Genomic DNA, 22594 nt, shown 5'->3' with positions numbered 1-22594 from the left:
TTGAAATATTTTTTATCGTAGGTATTGTGATTGGAAATATACTTCAATACGTAACGTATAGGTGTTATTTATCTATCTATATTTTATCACAGATTAGTCTTTTTTTTTTTATTCCCTCGTATTCCAGATGTGCAAGATTAATCTTTGTGATAGTGTAGTTCATTCCTAATTTGGTTTGGTGTTTAAATGACTTAATAAACTAAAAACGTGAACAAAAAACACAATAACTGGAAATAGGTATAAGACAAATATATTCATCATTTAAATTGAAAATAAAACCTTAAAACAAGAAATAGTCGCTATGTGCCGAAACGAGCTTGCGCCATAGGCTCTAGACGGCTAGAATTAGAACCGACTTTAATAAGTGACGTACCATGTCGATGCAAAATGATTGCCAATCATTTTTGCAAAATGATTTCAAAAGAGCGGAAATTGTTACTTTAACAGGTATTTTTTCTGATATTTTTCAAGAGTTTCTCGATATTGGGTTTCTTATTATTTCCATGGTTACATATCATAGAATGATTCCCAAAAGAGTCGATCATGGGGTACTTTTATGTATTAGTTTTCTTGCAGTTGCCAATTTTTGCGTCGAATATAACATAAATCAAGTTTGTTAAGGGATAGCCAATATTTTGTACCGATACGCTAACAATGCGTAAGTGATGCCTAATCGAGTTTCGAAGTCAGGAGATAAAACCTAACTCTGATTAAAGTAGGTCATGTGATTTTATTGACGTTTCTTGATACTTCTAATTGAAACACTTCCATTGCATGCCGCCGTAACTTATCCCGAATATAGGATGAGTAGCTTGGATATGGATGGGTTCGCATGCTTTTTCAAGTGCCAGAATAATATTAGCTCCTTCCATGGTAATTGGAGGATAGTACTTATTAATTGTAGCCCCTGCAATGAGATAGATTCTTCCTAAGTGCAAATTGGGTGTTTTTCATGCGTATGTTATTGGATTCTGTTTCTATGTTGAACTGGCGTTGGCTAAGCTCTAACAATTGGGGCATTTTCCAAACAATATTGCTCAATTGAGCGCAAATTTTACTTTTAGGTATGTAGTTGGGTTCTACCAAAAATTGGAAAGTTCAAGGAATCTGCGTTTCTATTCTACATGCACCTCTATGTAATTCTGACATAGACGAACACTATGGCAAATTTTGTGTTTCTATGTAAGACAAATCTTTTGCAAATTTTGTTACATGCACCCCTATGTAATTCTGACATAGAGGTGCACTATGGCAAATTTTTAAATTGAGGAATCCATCAGAAAGGCCTGGTCATATTTTGCACAAAAACATTAAACGATCTCTTTTCATAATGTATATATAGCCTCCATCACAATGCACTCATCACAAAAGTAAAAAATATGTTGAAACTATTGTCTGGCTGCAGGTGTCATTGTCCAAGAAATAATTTTTCAAACCTATGAGCTCAGCTTCCTGCGATAGTCTGTATATAAAAAAATATTACTGAAAAATTTTATTTATATTTAAACATGTAGGTGAAAAATTATGAGTCACCATTTGTAAGTTATGAATCAAAACACTTAGAAAACTTTTTTTTAAATAATGTTTGAAATATGATTAATATTTTACATTAGGTATGATAAGTGTAATTACATTTAATTTATTATAAATTGAAATTTTCTTGAAGATGCTTAATACGCCTACGACTTGAATTTAAAGGTCATTGGCGTCTAACCAAATTGCATTTTCATTACCGTCACTAATTAAATTGGTGTAATGTTTGTTTTTTTTAAATTTTTTGTACAAATCAAAGCATTCTTAACGCGTAATGACTGAAAGAAATTAACGGAATTTTAGTGCAGTTATTATAATGAATCATACACTCCGATGCAATGTTAAGGTAGTACGAGTGACAAGGCAAGTTATGATTTGTGGTTGAAATGATTTGCACCTTATTTTCAATTTTGATGATGAATTTTGATATAACTTCGTGAATATAATTAAACAAAATTTTCATACTGTTTTCCTATAAGACCAATATTAAATATGCCTACTCTTGAAGTCATTTATTTATCTAAATTATCGGATAAACCACCCCCCCCCCCCATCCAAATTTTCAGAATTGATTTAGACTAAGTAAAACTTCATATAAAAAAACAAGCCTTTTATCTAAAATTTTCCTGGCGCTCGTACATCCTTAACAAATGGTATAAGGCGTAATATATAATATTGTCAAAAAGCCTTTACTTTTTTACGATAAGGTCCAAACCGAATATTACTCTTTTTTTCCTGTTTCAATATTCCAATAATACTATCAAAAAGGGGGCGAAACAAATTCAGAAGGACTATTTTCTGCTTATTTTAGTTTTTTTTTTTTGTCGGTATGTACTCGACCATTAAAAAATATAAAATATTCTAATCACTCCCAAATCCTTTACTCGAAGCATTCAATAATTCATTAATTTACTCAAAGCATGTTTATAGCTACCGTTGGAGAGTAATTTTCTTTGCAGACGTAAAAACAACGGATATTGGCATATGATTGTTTTGATCGGAGTGGAGAGTCGGATACTGTGACGGAAGTCTTCAGGGATAAATATATCGCACTGATTCGCCACTCTGATATAACTAATGTAGCATCTTATGAAACCATACATACTCCTCTCTTTTCTAATGGGTCAGTAATTTTCGACCGAAAAGATCTCGATTCTACTATATGTCCCACCCTGTACACGAGAGATTACAAGTGCTGTCATTATTTCAAATCAAATAGTCAAAATCAATGGGGAAGGCAAAAACAGATTACGATTCTAGTGGGAAAATTTGTATGTACAAAAACCGGTTGACCTAGGTTGCCTGAGCTATTATTTCAAAGTTACTTTCACGTAAGCTTAAAACATTTTTTTAAATTTTAGTTAAAATTAAATCTTAATGAAGTGAATATAATTGATTTTCTAAAATTGATTCTTGATGTAATAATTAAAAATATCAATCATCTGATTTCATAAATTGTCTCAATATATTCTGGCAACTATAATTAAATTAAAAGTAAGCAAATGACAGTTGTGCTTCGTACAAATAGACGAATATACTATATTGTCTAATATGCTATAATAGTTTTCGTCTTATATCATTCATTTCGAATGAGGCCACATATATTCTATAAGGGTTCCCTACCAAAAAATTCTTTTATATTTTTCAGTCTTTTTCTGTGGATGACTTCATCTTTTAAACCAATACGCTTTTAAACTGTTTGCGCGATTACTATGTTTGTATGTACAACTTATTTGCTTAGAGAGCTTGGAAAGATGGCGTGGAAAGATTTTTGTAAAATAGTTTTGAAACAGCTTGCACGAACGAGCTTGCTTCTTTGGCACAATAGGGGATCGGACTAAATTTTTGTTGTCACTTCAGATGAAGACTTCACACTTGACGAATAGAAAAGTGAAGTTAGTGAAGAAAAGTGAAGACACCCTCTAGTGACGTCATGCGTGGGTATAGCCATAGAGATTACATATTAAACTTTGTTTTGCTAAAAGGAGATGGACAACCTTTGAATGTAATATTTGATTGTTTATAATTTCTTCGTTTTTTAATCCATTTTAATTTTATTTTCAAATTTTGTCATGATGTTAAGTCTAGTTTTACATTTTTATGGTTAATATGGCCAATTTGACTTCAGGATTATCCCCTATGGTTTGACATTGTTTATGAAAACAGTTAAAATCAAATTGAAGTCAAAAATCAAACATCATGTTTACGAAAACGGTTTGAAATTACAAAATACATGGATTACTTACATTTTCTAAAATAGAACAAGAGGTATCGTGGAGCACCCGGTACGAACTATATTCCTTTCGAACATTGGTACATTATAAATGTAGCGCTAACTTTGTTTTTATTTACAAGATATTTTTCTGATAATTTAAGGTATTAATTTTAGAAGTCAAATACTTATTTGATTAATTTTACAGCTACTTTTAGTTTTTACTGTATGAGTTCCATGTAATTCATTAGTTTAAAAAAGATATACTTCTGATTTAGTAGTCAACCCAATATGTGCGTACATTACGTTTGGTTTGAACAGAATATTTATTATGATATAACATAAAAATTTCATTGCACTCACTTTAAACTATCTCTGTTATTTTTATGGTTTGGAGCTCTACTTTGTAGAAAATGTTTTAATTAAATCAAAAACACAATACTTGGCTTATAATTCATAAAAAAATCGGTGGAATTATAAGCCAAGTATTGTGTTTTTGATTTAATATCTCTGTTATCTTTAACTTCTGATAATTTTCACAACTCAATTTTTTTTAAATGTCAAGCTGAACCGATTGGGAAAATTTTAGTTTTCTAGGTACCTAATCTGGATGAAAATAGTCGATTGGAGTTTTTTTTTTTTGCACTTTTGCAAATCAGAATGATATCGTGCGATAAGGATCATAGTTCCAAAATAAAATATACCAACAATCAGAAAAAGTAAAAATTCCGACCTTGCTAGGAGGTCTAACCCAAGACAAAACTCCCCTAAAACAATTTTTATTGATTTTATTGTAAAAAATAAATTCTGTTTTAGTTAATTTAAGAAAGTTATAAAACAAATTAGAACTGAAAACTTTAAGTGAAGTAAACCTACCGATCCCTACAAAATACAGATATTTTCATACCGCATAGTCGTTTTTTTATACTTAAAATGTTACAAACAAAAGCTCTTTCATATTACATGTTACGATCTTGTGTAGTGTCTACGTTCATCACCTGATGTTATGATCGAAATATATTAAAATTAACTTGTACTTCAGAAAACTTTCGGATCCGGTGCTCGTATATTAAAATTAAATAATATTATTTATGTGTTGTCGACAATTTCGTTCATTTCATCTTTGGTGTGTTTTGTTTTAAGTGCAGCAAATGTTTCGTAAAGTTATAAATTCAATTTTAGGATTTTTCTTCAGTTTATTTGTGTTTATTGGTGTTACCAAAAAAAATAATCAAATTAAATATCAATCGTCCAATCGAGAACAACAGAATTCAAATGATACTGAAAGGTTTGATTTTGTTTAGATAAAAATTTGTTTAATTAGCCGTAGTAAAGAGTAACAATTATTATTTTTGATTTTATGTCTATGAGTTTTAGAAAGTTGAAAATATGCCAAAATAATATTGGCTTGTATTTACGATTTTTATTTTGTATTTGTTAATAACTCAAAACTATTATCAATAAATAAATAATCGTTTAAAAAGATTACCGGAAATATTTTTGTTTAAAAAAAAAGCTCCTTTGATTTTCACAAAGTACCCAGTTGGAATTATGGTGCAACATCTCAAAATAACGATAAATTTTCCTATATTTCTTGCCCTGAATCTCCACGGAACAAATAGATTGTTATATTTGTTTTAACAACCGGCTCAGTGACCTGTTTTACTACTGACTGAGAGGTTGTGAGTTCGAATCAAGGCAGCGGCAATCTGATCAATTATTTTTAATGGGGCGATAAATTGATCACACTGCAGGGTTGTTACCGCCCCACACACAATAGGGCGGTAAATTGATTACATGTGTTTCCTGACTTTTTTCGTTTATTATTTCAACTTCCCGCTTATTTTGGCTGGCGGATTCAAACCCTTCAATAATATACCATGCACTACATCAAGCCATCACAATTACTACTTAAATAAATGTTTTATTGTGATGAAGGGAATCGAACCTGTCAACTGAGCTGCTAGGATAAGAAGCTTACGTTTAATAAAAGATAATATCTCATTCCTTGAATTCTAATAATCCTTCTTCAGGGTTTGTATAATATTTATCAAAAGATAAAACTCCTCTTTCTTTTATCAAATTAAAAAAACAGCAAAATTGGACACAATTTTGTATTTTTAATCAAAGCTAATTTTGGAGTCTTAAGGGATTATTGTAATTTGGAATTCCTAAATGAGCCATATTGTCTTATTTATAATTTCTGTTATAAACTAACGTTTAGGTTATAACGATAAATGTTGGAATATTAAAAAAAATTTGTAGTGCCCTGCAATATTACGAACCTATAGATATAGATAATTTTAAAATTTCATTATATTTAACAGTATTTATAGAGTGATAGAATATTCTAGAATAATATAATTTTTCGATAATTCGACTACATATAGATTGGGTAAAATGAAATCATCGATAAAAATATATGTGCAGTTTTTTTAACAAATGATAAATCATATCGTGTTGACAACATGCTGAGTGATGTGCCGGATCAGCAAAAATGTAGATCTATGAATACGGATATAAATATCGATCATTAGAACCAAGATCCGTGAATACGGATATCCGGCATGTCACTAAATATGATCTAGATAAAAACATTTACTATACGCTAAGAAACCTGATTTGATCATCAATAATTGGCTTGCGAAACTGCGATTATAATTTGGCTGGTATCATATATCACACAAGTTTCCATAAAATACTCTTTAGAACAGGCATGGGCTAGTTATTTTAAATGGAAGTCACCATTGTTATAACTTTATTGTGTGCCATATACTCTATTGTGTGTCTCCTTATCCAAATCCGCATTGATCATAGAGGAGGAAGCGAGACGGATATACGACTCTTCTACCTATCTCAGTTTCTCTAATAGTAATGAGATAGGTAGAAAAAAATGTTGTCACTCTGTCTTACTCGTATTTTAGGTTGTCACTGGTTGGGTTGTCGCTGTCTTGCTCGTCCTTAGTTACAGAAGTCTGAGGGACTTCTCTTAAAAAAACGAAATAACTACAAACTTAAATTTTGGCGGTCTTACAAAACAAATTTTTAATTGTCTAAAATAATTTTTTTATAGTCTTAGACAAATAATAATATTTTACATTCATGGTCGTTTCTATAAAACTGTAGGTAAAATCTATAAAGAGGAAATAATTTATTATAAATAAAATAAAATAATTTTCATGAAAATTTATGTGAGGTTAATAAATAAATTTCATACTTTTTATATTCTATTTAAAATCATTACTCACTCATCAGTTACTTACTCATGTTTTTCATTTTATTTATTTATTTATTTACTTTTTTGTGTTAATATACCTAAACAGATTAAAATATAAAATTTAATTATTTTTCCACTTTTCTTTTATTGAAAATACAATTTTTATTTATAATTCGTACATTTGTATGTTTCCCCTTGTCTATAAATATAACGTTTATATGTGTTTGTATAAGTTCACCATCGGATATTGAACTTTAAAATGTTAAATACATATTTGTTGTATAATAATAATTAATATCGTTTTTCTTTAATAAACTTTTTGATTTAAAGTATATTAAGTGTTAATTATTATTTTTTCAATATTAATAAAAAAACGAAAACAAAAGTAAATTCTATAGGCTATATATATAAAATATATAGAGTGGGGCATTTTAATCTAAGTATAATGGCTAATAGCTCGTTTTGTAGTTAACTAAAGAAAAGAAGCAGAGTTTGATAGGGGAGATCAAGTCGTCACATCAGATTGGATAAAGTTGTCCGGGTTGGTTTAATAGCTAATTGAGATACTAAAATAGTAAGAAGGTTAACAATTTAAATTAGAAAGTTGATCCTCATAAAAAAATTTTTTTTATTTAAACCTTTTTTTTTTCAAAAATCATTAGCTTTTGGAGGAAATGAAACTTAAAAATATGTCATTATTGCATTTAATCGAAAAAAAAACACGTTAGCCACAGAAAAATGCTTAAGCCAAAAGTTGTCAAGGACAGTAGAGGACATTCACCTGTATCCATGACTTTGACTTACAATAGAGGTTGCTTTGAATTTTTTTTAAATTCATATATAAACAAATGAAAACAAACAATTGACTGCGTTAATTGTTGAAATACCATGCAAAGTCAGTGTTGATTTCTTTATCACATTACACATACAAACATGTGACACATACATAACTGATAATCAAGTATTCATATTATAAAATTTCCGCCTAATTGGCGCCCTCGCGGGTAAACAGTGATGTTTACGAAAAAATGTTTCAAACAAAAGTTGTTTAATTTTTGATAAGAAACATTTTTTGCATTTAAACTTTTGTTCTATCTCTAACGGTTTACAAGATGGGTCCTACGGACCTAAGTCCCAATTGACCTATGATGCTCATTTACGAACTTGACCTCACTTTTTACGCTGTAAAAATTTCAGCTCGATATCTTTTTTCGTTTTTAAGTTATCGTGTCCACAGATGGACGGACGGACGGACAACCGGAAATGGACTAATTAGGTGATTTTATGAACAGCTATGACAAAATTTTTTTCCTAGCATCATTATTTTTAAGCGTTACAAACTTGGGACTAAACTTAATATACTATGTATATTTCATATATACATGGTATAAAAAGATATTTTTATAAAATTAGTAATTTGAGTTTTATCTATCAATAATCTAAAATTTTTCTAGAAAAACCGTATAAACAATTGTTGCTATCACTTTTGAATAGTTTAATCTCAAAATCCGGAATTCACGGGTGAAAAACTAAGAAAAAGTATGGACGCAACTTCCTTTGGCCGCCATACTAAATTTTATAGTTGACTATAGTTTTATTAGTTTACTGACTTGACATTTAATAACTTTATTATTCTTATTTATGCAATGAAATACATAAGTCTATAAAATTATAAGCAGCATCTCAGTAATATATTTTATTACATTTTATTTTCCAATCGACCGTCATGTACTCGTACAAAATATACTCGTGCGTTTAATTTGAATAATAGTTTTTGTCTCAAATTATGTTGTCACAAATACATGTTGGCAAACAAAATGTCGTATGTACCAGGCAAGCATTTTTTTGTTGTTGTTGTTGTGCTATAAATTATTTTATTGTTCTAAAATATAACGTAGTACTTGCCAAATAGAATTATTAACAGGGGAAAATTGAAAAGCAGATAAATGAAGTACTGCTTGTATTAAATTAACTCATAAAAACTAACATTTTAATAGAGGAACGAATCGCTTTCCAGTGGCCAACTTGTTTTAATGGATCCAATCAAGCATTTTAAATGTAGGAATTTTGATATGCTAAAAACGGATTTCTTGGATGAAATTTCAATCGAATAATCATAAATGAAAAATATATAAGAATCAATTGCGAAGTGAAAAGTTTGCGCTTTTGTGTCTAGAAACAGTTCATATTGACCACTTAAAATCTTTACTTTTTTGTTTCAATAGGTCAGAAAGCGTAAAAATATTTTTCATTTTGCAAAAAAATTATTATTGAATGCTTTGCGAATCTTTCGTTAATAAAAACTAAAATACTCGGAAATAGTCTAAAGCTATTTGGTTCAGCATCATTCGTAATTAAATTATGTGAAATTAGAATATTTTAGTTAAATCGCGAAATGTTGTGTAGCTAAAATTGGGTAAATTTACATTGTTTTATAAGACAAAAAAGCCAATAAAAATTAAATTTATGTTCAATACCGTATTTCTGCATCCGTAGACCTAAATGATTGAAAAGGTTCAACTTTAATTCAGTACAAGAGAAAACAAACAATTGACTGAGTTAATTGTCGAAATACCATGTATGGACAGTGTTGATTACTATGTCTGATACTATAACTGATATAACCATAACATACACAATATACAATTTTGTGCTTTCACGGGTAAACAGTGATGTTTACGAAAAAATGTTGTTTAATATTTTATAAGGAACATTTTTTACATTTAAATTTTTGTTCTATCTCTAGCGGTTTACAAGATAGGTCCTACGCAGCAAAGATCCAAATGACCTTATGATTCCTTCGAAAAAATCGTAAAAAATTATTTGTTTCGGAATTTGATGAAACTCAGTTTATAAGGTAATTTTGACCCAAAAAATTCAAAAATCGAGTTTATTTGGCGATTGGCCGAATAATTTTCGAAAGAAACGATATTTCGGATCGATTTCCGGTATTATCTCGAGAATTATTCGCCCAATCGTTAAATGAAACCGGTCGGTTTTTGTATTTTTTGGGTCAAAATTACCTTATATACAGAGTTTTATCGAAATTGGAGACGATAAATTTGTATCGATTTTTTGCAATTTTTTCAAGGGGTACCCCTTAGAAAAATTCGAAAAAATCGTAAAAAATTATTTGTTTCGGAATTTGATGAAACTCAGGTTATAAGGTAATTTTGACCCAAGAAATTCAAAAATCGAGTTTATTTGGCGATTGGCCGAGAAATTTTCGAAAAAAACGATATTTCGGATCGATTTCCGGTATTATCTCGAGAATTATTCGGCCAATCGTTAAATGAAACCGATTTTTGTATTTTTTGGGTCAAAATTACCTTATATACAGAGTTTTATCGAAATTGGAGACGATAAATTTGTATCGATTTTTTGCAATTTTTTCAAGGGGTACCCCTTAGAAAAATTCGAAAAAATCGTAAAAAATTATTTGTTTCGGAATTTGATGAAACTCAGTTTAGTAATTTTGACCCAAGAAATTCAAAAATCGAGTTTATCTGGCGATTCGGATCGATTTCCGATCGATTTACCTATACCAAAATTTTTTTCGTAGCATCAATATTTTTAAGCGTTACAAACTTGGGACTAAACTTAATATACTATGTATATTCCATATATACATGGTATAAAAATATGAATTTGAAAAGAGATATTCTTGATAAGAATCAGTTGTCCTTGTTGTTTACTCGAAATTTGCAATTTTAATCAGAATCAGTTTCAACAAAAGAATTGAAAAATTACATTACGTTTTAGAGACACAACCTGGATTTGACCTTTCTCGATCTATTGATTAAAAGAGTTTTTAACCATTTCTAACTGTATCCTGGACGCTTTATTCTTGTGGCTATCATATCTACTACAACAACAGGAAAAAAACAGAAATATAAACAAGCTTGATTAACTAACGCTTAATTGATTCGATTGATTGGTAGACAGGGCAAAGACTAGTATACACCAAGAATTATTTTATTAGACTTGTCTGAGATATATGCGAAAACTGGAAAATTACAATGTAATTAATAGACTTGGTTAAATTTTGGTCAAATATTAGCAAGAATGAATTTATTAGACTCGACCGCGTCTGGAAAATGAAAAAATTATTTCGCCATGCTTGGGTGGGCTTGCCTAATGTAATCCTAACCCTGATTTTTTCGTCAAAATTGACACTTCATAGAAAGATCTGTTTTTTTTTTTTATTTTAAATTTTTCCTAACTGGTATTATTTCTTCGCTACTGTATAAGTTGGATTATTAATTACAATTTCATTGCAGTAGTACAAATCCTTCTAATATATTTTAAAACGATAATAATTTTTTTTATTATGCATTAAATAAACTTTTTACATATTTTAAATTGACACTTAAAAGTTTTTTATTACATGAATAATAAAAAAAGCGATGATAATATGGATACTAAAATTTCTTGAATCGTAGGCACTTATCTATTATTTTGTTAAGTGATCCTTTTTCTTTCAATTCAAATTATCCATTTACTAGCTGTGAACTACCCGCTGGACTTCGTTGGACTTTAATTTTATATACAAAGATTATTGTCTTTTAACCTTCACTTCATATACCGTCAATTACCCTCCTTTTGTTCTCAAATTCGTCGACTACGCATTAACCTCTAAATTATCAGTGTTTCTTTACTAACAATAATAATAATGGGATTTAACCTCCGTTTTTAAGATATCTATCTCACTTTTTAAGATACTATATTATACATAGAAATCTTTCTCTTGAATCATTAAAAAAACCGCCTCAAAATCCCTTGCGTAGTTTTTAAGATCTAAGCATACTTTAGGACATAGGGACAGATAGCGGGAATCGACTTTGTTTTATACTAGATATATATTGATTTGTAATGTAAAATTTAAATATAACAACTAACTTCATAAGTAATGCGAGAGGAGGGGCCGGGTAGGTGACAACTATGTTTGTACTTTGACACCCTGTATCTGAAATATCTGGACTTATTTATTTATCCGATTATTTATTCACTTTTAGAACTTTTTGCTCGTGATGACTTTAATTTGGAAACACCTTTTACAGAGGATTAAAAGATTATGATCGAATAGACTTTTTCTCTTTATTTGTGTAGGATGCTCAATTAAAGTAAATAATTTAAAGGAAATTTTTATTTCAATTAAATTAACTAAGACTTCTTCATGATACACCTTGTAAATTTTTTTTTCAGTAATAAAGTATCAGTTTAGTGTGGGTGTAAAATAAAATTATTTTTCAGTAATTTCGAAATAAGATTTCGATCGAAATGAAATTAAAAAATATATTTAAATGTAAATCACTTAAATTATATAAAACATAAAAATATATACAGTGAAACTTGGTTAAGTGGGTCCAGGATAAGTGAGAAACCTTCATAACTAGAACTCAAGCTGAGGTCCCAACACTTTGGCACTGAATTACCTTTGTTAGTGGGACGAAGCAAACCTCTACATCTGGGATCCGTTCTTTCGATTTTATCGTCATAGTTTCCTCTATAACTGAGCCATCGAGTCAGTTTTATATGCATGCCTGTGTAACTGAGAACTGAGATAATTTCGTTTTGTTTTTTTTACTTACTAATTTTTATTCTACATGCAAATTCCGCACTTAAATAGTTTTTAGCCTCATTAACCTTCAGTTTTAGTTTTGATTTACTATCATACGGTTGTTTATTTGAAAAATGAAGAAACAAAGGCTCAAATTGTTATCAGTAAGTGAAAAATTAAAGTTAATATCCGTTTAAAAAGTAGGAAGACACGCGATAAAGTCTATGTCGAATTTAATGTGCCAAAATCTACTCTTTGTAGAATAATTCAGAATAAAGATGAAATTCAATCACAAAAGTTCTGAAAGACAAGGGAAACTAAAACGTTTACAGAATATCCTGAACTTGAACAGAGTTTGCTGGCATGGGTCAAGTAACATCGTAACAAAAACTTTTCGGTAAGTGGACCAATGATTAAAGAAATGACACAAGATTTGTCGCGAAGGTTGGGTATTCATAATTGTAACAACAATGATTGGTTGGAAGGGTATAGTAAAAAAGAACGGTATAGTTTTCAAAGCAATTTGTGGAGCAAATGACGGTATTGAAGTTAACAAATGTAGCCAATGGATTGAAGACCTGCCAGTTCTTCTGCGCAATCATTATGTTTATGATATTTTTAACGCAGACGAAGCGGATTTATTTTACAATTGCCCACCCAATAAAACTTAAAGGGTGAGTGGTGTCATATCGGAAAATTTATTAAAGAGCGCGTTACAATACTTCTGGGAGCGCGTTACAATACTTCCGGCTTCTAACAAGCCGGAAACTGAGAAGCCTCTCTTATCCTATTAATCGGAAAATCTAAATATTTTTATGTATTACTATGTGTTATTATAACATTTAATTTGATAATACGTTATTTTATTTTATAATCGCACCTCTATAACTGAAATGACCTGTATTTTGACCTCTATTAATGGAACCCTCTGTAAAGGAGACATATATTTATTTATCCTGAAACGCTGGGTAAGTTTAATACTTTGACAAATTTGAAGGCCCTAGCTTTGATGTCTCACTTAACCAGGTTTCACTGTAAATACAATTATTATTATTAGAATATATACATAGATATTTTGTATTAAGAAAATCAACTTATTTCAGACACGGAAATAAAAGCCCGGATTAGTTTGTGTGATATAAACTGATTATTACTATGAGCATGTGTGAATCTTATGTAAGTTTTGTTACTGTTTTGCATCCAGTTACAATATATATTTATTCACACTAAAGCTATAAACAACCAAATACTAAATAACGACACGTCTCGTGTTTTTGAATATATTATATTATAATATTTCTTTAGGTCATCATATACAGAGTGATCAATCAATTTTATTTTCAAAATGTAATCAACTTTCCCATATAATATTATCAGCAAAAGTCAATAGGTTTTTCAAAAAATCGTTTTTTTTTTTTTTTTTAAATTTAAAAAAAAAAAAACTGCCAAAAAAGATCGTTCTAGGGGAAATTTTTATGCAACTTTTTTAGAATTTTGTTTCTGATAACATTTCGAACCCACCCCCATGGTCACGAACTGTGTATTTCAAAAAAAAGGCCCACTTTTTCTTAATAGTGGGCCTGAACTGTAAAGTTCACATCGATTTACTGAATACTGTGTACATTTGAGACCACCTGTAATATGAACGATTGAAATCTGCAATCAAATTTATAGTTAAAAATATACAGTACATTTATTACTTTGTGTTGGTTTTGGCAGCGTACCAAGTAGATAATATGCCTAAATCTACCTACCTCTCAGTGGAATCTTAATAGTAAAGTTGATAAAATGTTTAATTATTTATTTTACGCCTCGCCACCTACATTGTAAACTCATCTCCATCAGAGATTTTCTTATTATTATTATTCATCATTTAAACTGACCTACGTGTTCGTTAAAATGACTAAGAAGAAATGTCTCAAATACCTGTTACAGATTGAGTTATTTTCTATTACTGAAAATACAAACATTAGAGAAATAAATTCAGATAACTTTAATAATAATATATGTCTTTTTCAATATTGACTTAAAATGGTCATTTGAACACTCTGTGTGAATTTCAGCTTTTATACTTTAACGTGAGAGAGCTCGGGTACTGCGCCCCTGATTACCTGCTACCTACCGAAGGAACCGTTAGTCAAGGTTTGTAGCCCCCAAAGATGAGTCCCTACACCAGTGAGAATACGCAAAAAAAATTTCAGCTTTTATACTTTAACGTATGTCTGGCAGGCGCTGGCTCTTACTCTATAATGAATTTTAGAACGTCCGAAATACATTTTTTTTGCACTAAACGTAGCAATGACAGCAGAATACAAATAGATACAGAGGAATCCCGAAAAAAAATTCCTTGAAATCTTTAAAACATATTTATTTCATTAATTAATTTTTTGAAAAATTGGAGAAGACATAATTTAGGAACTCAAACTATATACAAAATAAATAAAAATGAAAAAATTAAATTCAGTTTAGAAAATTTTTTTAATTTATTTCATGGCTGTCGATAATAAAATTGGCAGACGTGCTAAATATATTAGAAAAGTCACATCAACTATGAAAACAAGAAAGTTTGGAAGTGATCCAAATTTTTTAAATTATTTGTATTTTTATCTTTTGGAATTACTTTATTATTAAAATAAAATTAATTATGTGTGTTTTTTTTTTTTTAAATAATATATTACAAATATTTACAATAAACAGTCATTGTATATTTTAATAAAAAAAACTACAATCAATCAATTTTAAAAAAAATTATAATATTTTAAAAATTTCGTCTTTGGGCTTTTAAGAATTTTCGATGTAAATATATATGAATGTACCTATTCGCACCGTGCGTGAGTTTTTTTGGAGGACTTTCCATGGTAACAATACACTGCCTTAATTATAGAATTGTATGGATGCATATATAATTGTATGGATTGCATTTATGACTTACATTGAAAATTTAATATTATTGTCTATATTAGACAAAATATGTAATGTATTTTTTACCTCCTGTTTTTCGGGATTATTTGTCTGCAATACGAAAAAATTTTCACGATTTACTCCCATAGTCAATATAAATTTTGTATGTGTATATACAAAAATAATTATAATCCTAATATTATTTGTTATTTGCAGGAATTCCCGGGTCCGAATTACATCAACCATGGCAATGGTACCATCTGGAAATAATTCTCAAATCCAAAAAGAAGAATATTCTACTTCAGCAAGCTCTGAATCAGAGGTAAAGTTGTGTATGAATGGTAAAGTATTATATGCGGGAGTGGTCTTTGATTGTATAACAATTTACATTTTCAAGACGAGTTTTTTGAATTTTTGTTTTTTTTATTCATCGGCTTATAATCAGGTTTTGAAAAAAAAATCTTTGACACTTTCCGAAGATACCTACAATTTAAAAAAAAAAAAAAAAAAAGTTAAAATTCGCGGATTTGCTTGAACTGAGCAAGCTGTTTTTCTCAAATTAAGGTTAAAATCATCGAATTAAAATTAACCACACTTTTTTATGATCATTAGTTACACCTATTTCCAGAATTTCAAACCAATTCTTTCATTTTTCGAAAAGTTGTCCAGGGTTTCATAGGCAAGGTCGATGCAGAAATTCATAACAAACAGAGTTTTTTTTATTCGCCGCAATCCGATTAATAGAAGCAGAGAACCGCAAAATTCTTCTCTGTTTTTTACAACGAAAGAAACTTATTTAAAAAAATCAGTCACTAATCAAAATTTTACGAATTGATTATCAATATCCGATAGCCATTTATTAATTTGAAGTAAATTGTTAACGATCTTAAGAGGACATTTTTATAAGGTTAATGAAATGAGTTAAAAAATAACAAATTTTCCCTTAAGTATATATATGTCTCCAAAACGAATAGTTTATAAGGCGAAATGTTATGGAAAATTGTTTCTTCCACAATTATTACTTCAAAAAGATACCTCACTGTATAACTACACGCTCCCGAAATCCTAATCAGGTTCTCATCTGGATAATTTATTACAATGAAAGCTCATATTAATGAGTTTTTGTTGGGATTTATTCTTCAGGCTGCCCATGTATACCATTTCACATGAGTCCGTATGTTTAGAAAATAATTAAATGAACCAAGAAAGAGTTTTAATTAAAAAGTATAAATTTAAAGCTAACATGTTTTATGTTTTAGGTGAGAGAAAAGAAAGGCAACATGAATGTATTAAAAAAAGAATCAAGCCTGTCACAAGAAGAAGCCTCACGTACAATTGAACAAACATCAAATTCAATGACTGTAAGCGATTCGGCTGTAGCTGAAAAAACAATTTCTAAGAGTTGTGTGATACAAAGCGCTTCATCAACTAAAACAATATCTAAAACTGTATCGTCTTCAGCTTCTGAATTTTCTGAAACTCAGGTAGAGGAATATGAATTCGAAGGATAGATTTATGTTTAATGATAAATAAAAAAAAACAGTACAAATGTACTCGTTTCGAAATTTTTTCTTACACCTTACTTCAACAATATGGTGATACTCGATGCCTGCACAACACAAAAACAACACAGTTCTACTTAAAATATTTGAAGCAAATAAATTGTTTTTAAAAAGAAATTGATAAAATCCAACAGAGCTCCGAAATGTTTAAAAATGTATTTTTTTTTTTAATATTCGATTGTGTTATTTAACAAATAAAAATTCAATGCAAAAATATTGAATTTGTATGCAAATTTTACCTATTAAAGAAAAATATTTATTATATTTAAGCTTTAAAAAACGCGTCCTTTGACTAAATGAGCCAATCCACAAAAAATTTTAATGACAATACCTACGTTATTTTTTTTTTAAATAGAAAAAAGAATTGGGATTTTGAACCAAATTTTTTTTGGACAAATTGAAAAGAAAATGAATTTTCTATAAATCAATAAATTTTGAAATGTTGATGGCAATAGACTGAATATCATGTAAATATTAAATTTGATTATCTTATATTTCTAATGAAAAAAAATTTAAAAGACCGGCTCAATAGGAAAAATTTTCGCGGAAAAGACGCGTTCAAATTTATTCTAAAAATAACATAATACCAATGAATTCATGAAAAATATAATAAATTGTAGAACCAAAGTAAAGGAATTAAAAGTGGAAAGTTAAATAATTTATGTTATAAATAAAAATAATTGAAATTTGAAAAAAATAATTCATGATGAATTTTTTTAAGGGAGCTATTCAATTCCAATCATGGTCAGTCGTAAAAGAATAAAAAATATTACTATTTGGTTCTATAAATCTGTACTGATAATAGTATTTTTTATAGTCGAATATCTCATAATTAAGATTTATTTCAAGAAAGATTTGTTTTATGATATAAATGTTAAATCAATTTTCATGAAAATTTGAAGAATAAAATTTCTTAAAAACAATTTGTTTGATGAAAAATATTCAAATATGTTAATTAATTAACTATAGTTATTAATTTACAATCCAAACACTTTTACCGAGTTTTTATTTGTAGTTTCAAAATTTTTTTGCTTTTTTTTTTATAGTTTGTTGATGAACAATTATTATAAACATAACAATTACATTCGTTTATTGCATTTTTCTTTAGTGATTTTTATTTTATTTTTTAATTTAATTTGCAATTATTTTTTGTGTTTTTTAGATTTTGTAATGATAAAGAAATAATTTGTGCTTTTTTTGTTTCTGATGTTCACAATTTAAATGTAATTTTTAAAATAAAAAGACATTATTTATAATTATTTGAATTTAAGTTTAATATTTTTGAAAATTTATTTCAAAACAGGGTTATCAATTATACTAAGACTTTTTTTTTCGAAAATCGCAATATTTTATTTTTTGAAACTAAAGAAAAAAGTGCGATGATATTTTTTTTTTTACATTTTTTTTGCACATTTTTTAATAATTTTTTTTTTAAATTCTATTATTTCTAAATGTATTTTATATAGAACTGGAGCTATTAATTTTTAACAAGTTTAGCATTCATTAAGTATGGATTGTTGTAGCGAAAATTTTGTAAAAAATCTATTTATAGAAATGTATAATCCATATAAAACACCAAACAAAATAATTTTTAAATAAAATTTTTTTCAACATTATATGAATGGTATTTTATTTCAACAGCTTTAACACGGATTAAATATAGTTTTAGCTTCAAAATGATGCTTTTAGAATAGAAAAAGCTCAGTTCTATATAAATCATTTTTGCATGAGATAGAAGATTTTCATTCGTCATAACAATTCTTGTATGTTTGTTTTTTGTTTATTTTTTTTGTTTTTTTTTTTATGAAAACATTTTGAAGCTAAAAAGACTGATATTTTTCTGTAATCTTCCATTCCTTTTATTTCAAATCTTAGTTGAACTGTTATCAAAAAAACATTTATGCTTAAAATGTCTTTAGCACATTTTGGTAATGCTGTGGGTGAATATCAGTAGAAAAAAACACATTAAGGGTGTATGAGCACTAAGGCAATTTTAAATAAAAAAATTTTCTAATGTGAAGATGGACTAACTACTAAGTCAATTCTAAAAGTTTTAAGGAAGAGGGAGTTAAGTATTTTAAGGGCGTATTTAGTATTAGAATTTTTTCCCCACTAAAGCCACCCACTTTAAATTAATCAATTAATACTAAATCGTTTAATTAGAAAGTGAATTAGAGTACAAAAAAAAAATTGAGAAGTAAGTAGAAAACGTTTATAAAAGTATAAGTCTGATACAGCACTGTCTCTATACTGAATTTTAGCTTAGTCGGCTTATTTAGAGCCGATCCAGATCTGGCAGTGCGTTGTGTAGAGCTTTTAGGAACACCCTGAAAATCAAGCATTCTTCCAACAAGTGTATTATTAAAATTTTTATCTTTTCAAAATTTTCTAGTAAAATTCTTGAATCTGTTCCAAAATTTTACTTTTGTACCCTCTCAACTACGTTTGATCAACTACTTAGTATAACCAGCCCTTTCAATCAATCTACATAAAATACATAAAATTAGTCTTACATAAAATAGTCTCTCAAAAAAGTAGTGAACGAATATATACAGAATCTGTTTGAGATGGCTTCAAAATTGTTTTGAATTTTTAGTACGGAACACTTTAAACGGGGTTTGTATATTTAAAATTTATAAGTTATTTTTAGCCCTCCAAGAGGTAAGTAACTGGAAAATAACTTGCCACTAATCAGTTTTATCTAGGCCTGTAGGACGTTGCAATAATTCAGCTCAGACCAAAAAAATTTCAATAAGCTGTTTACACAGAGAATATCAAACTAATTTTAGATATTGTTTATTACACCTTGCTAATCTTACTTGGAACTCAGTTGTTCTGAGCTCTTGATATTATCAAAACAAGATCATAAAATTTGCATTGCGTGCAACAAATTAACAAATTTAAATAATTATTATCACGTTTTCATAACCTTTTTGTATATTACACATTTTATCAAATTTTTTAATTAATTTAAATTAACTAAATTTGTGGTCTATATGAACAGGGCACTGAAACAACAGATCCATTGCCTCCAGATCCAATAACACAAAATACAGACCCGGGACAGCCAACAGATTCGCAACAAAAATCTGCAACAGAATCCAACGAGAATGATGAAAGCTCAATATCTAAAATACTTTCGTCGCTTACAACTAATCAACAAGAAATTAAAACTGAGGAAGTTACAAAAAATCATCAATCAGAAATCAAGCAGGAACATATTAAAAATCAACTCAAGGAGATCATTTCGGAAATTGATCAAGTGGTTGAAACTGAAGAAAAAAGTGCAAATAATAATAATAATAATGGTTTAACCGTGGAAACAAAACTTGAACGTAGACCTTCAATTAGCAGAGAAACAATTTCAGGATTTAAATATGAAAAACCATCAAAATATTATAATCTGGACATTGATTCTGAAAAAACAACAGCGGTATGTGCTTATCCTTTTTTTTTATATCATAAATTTTTATTCATGTTCAATTTGCATGACTGTTATTTTTAATTGAATTCTAAACGTTTGTCTCATGCATTCGAATACTCCCGATTAGCTATAATGCTGATTATTATTTATATACCTATCTTTCATATTTAAAGGAGCAATTCTTGTATATATAAATTACGTGCCACGTTGTTTGTCCGCTATTGAGTCCTAAACTACTGTACTGATTTTAAATTTGATTTGCACACCGTGTGCAATTTGATCCAACTTGAAAGGTAGGATAGCTTACATCTCAATTAATAGTCGCAATATTATTTTATTGCAAATTACTATATTTTATTGCAAATTATTTGTCTGTTATTTGACAGTCACAATTATCTATTAACTACAAACAATACGAACAGATGGCGATATCTGTTGACTGGATTGAGTTAGTATTCAATAGATGGCGCTATGTTAAAAATACAAACGTTTCATATAAGCTACAATTTAATAACATAGCCACCACGTTGTGCCCCAAGGAAATAAACGCGCCTCAATCAGGGCAATGAGGAAGAGATACCATATAATGGACTTTTTATCACAACCAAAGACTAAAATCAAATGTAAAAAATGTAAAGCGTTTAGAATTCAATTTATCCGAAATACCCTTTTCGACAAAGTGTTCATTTTTAATTTGACTAACATTACATCTACACCTAACAATAATATGTTTGTTGGGAAAATAATTTTATGACAGCCATTGGAATCGAATGTTATACCATCTACTATACAATTACCATCAGCATTACATTCATCCACAAATACAAATTTATTATCATCACAAACCAATCAAAGTTTACTCCAAGAACAACAACAGCGTGAACGAATGGATGTATTAGTGGCGTCATTACCATCATGTTTGTTTACCAATCGAAGTCCAACAGATTCTATACCACCAACACATTTATCACATTTCATTCAAAGTATTCAGGTAAACGATTGATTATAATCTGTGCTATTATTTGCTGCTTCATGCTATCGCCATTCAATTCAAATTTAATGAGGTCGTCTGCATCATTTACTGCAAAAAAATGAACATTCACCGCACTTGCTCAAGCTGCCGGACTGCCTTAACTTTCAACTGCTCTGCCCAGCTACTGCTTTTTCGATTACCTTGCTCGGGGTGCGATATATTTCTAGGAATTACGATTAGCTAATTCACATTTATAGAGACAATGTAGTAGTCGAAATATGTATTTATAACATAAAAATGGAGCGATGCCTTAGGGTGACTTTGATATTTAAATACAGGACATGTATCAAGTGCACATACACAAATATTACTCCAATCAACGAGGAGAAAAAAGACGAAATCTCTAAATTTTGACTTACAGTGCCGATTTGGATGAAAATTAATCTAACCTAATCTAACCTAACCTAACCTTATAATTCTGACCTTTTTACACTTCGTTTGAAGATTCTTAGTATACGCACTGAATGAATATACTTAGTAATACTCTTTAAAAAAATGTATTGAAGGATTAAATCTGAAATATGAATCACGTTCTTGAAAACCACATAATTTCTTTTTCTGCATAAATATTATAGGTCCATTAATCAATTTCATAACGCTTTTGTGAGCTGTTTTGCTAATATTACCTTTCATTTATTGCCCATAATCGTATTTTGTCTGTAACCATTTATTGTTCACTAATTATTATTTTAACAAACCCCGTCAATTAGAAATTTTCATTTTCATTTAATAAAATGAAAATTTGGTGAAAGAAAAGTTGGTGAAAGGATCTCCTTAAAAACTTGGTTACTACTATTTAAAAACTATTCTGCTCATAATATTTGTATGTCTGCATATTTGAATAATTATTATATTGTTTATAATTATTGTATTTATTATAGATTGCAAAAGAATTAAACCAAGTTATAAAAGCAGAAGAACCACAAGAGGTAAGTGATTTTTTTTAAAAATTATTAAAAAACGCACATATTATTTACAAATGTTTTACTATTCAATCTAAATTACTAAAATAATAGGGAATATTCATGAAATTTAAATTTGGTTCAAATATTTTTCTTCCGTAACTTTAATGACTGGAGATTTCAACTATACCATTATTTAAGTAATTAATATATTTTTAATTATTTAAAATTAATTAATAAAAGTACAAAT

General features: G+C 28.8%; 1 protein-coding gene across 1 annotated transcript; it reads left to right on the top strand.

Moving 5' to 3' along the window:
- The first annotated feature begins 4881 nt into the window (after positions 1-4881).
- On the top strand, positions 4882-17134 carry LOC123299119. The gene is made up of 3 exons (XM_044881360.1): positions 4882-5033; positions 15640-15745; positions 16683-17134. Exons 1-3 carry the CDS (start codon positions 4897-4899, stop codon positions 16932-16934), a joined length of 495 nt encoding a protein of 164 aa, XP_044737295.1. The 5' UTR covers positions 4882-4896; the 3' UTR covers positions 16935-17134.
- Positions 17135-22594: the final 5460 nt, after the last annotated feature.

The sequence above is a fragment of the Chrysoperla carnea genome, chromosome 4 (genome assembly GCF_905475395.1).
Source record: "Chrysoperla carnea chromosome 4, inChrCarn1.1, whole genome shotgun sequence".
Lineage (NCBI taxonomy): Eukaryota > Metazoa > Arthropoda > Insecta > Neuroptera > Chrysopidae > Chrysoperla > Chrysoperla carnea.
Note: the sequence above shows the minus strand (reverse complement) of the source record. Positions and strands in the feature narration are given on the sequence as shown.

Bases quoted from the DNA above. Each gene is read 5' to 3' on its own strand.
- LOC123299119 (XM_044881360.1), top strand. From the start codon at position 4,897: ATGTTTCGTAAAGTTATAAATTCAATTTTAGGATTTTTCTTCAGTTTA. The intron at 5,034-15,639 runs GTTTGATTTTGT...TGTTATTTGCAG, and splicing joins AATTCAAATGATACTGAAAG to GAATTCCCGGGTCCGAATTA. The intron at 15,746-16,682 runs GTAAAGTTGTGT...TTTATGTTTTAG, and splicing joins CAGCAAGCTCTGAATCAGAG to GTGAGAGAAAAGAAAGGCAA.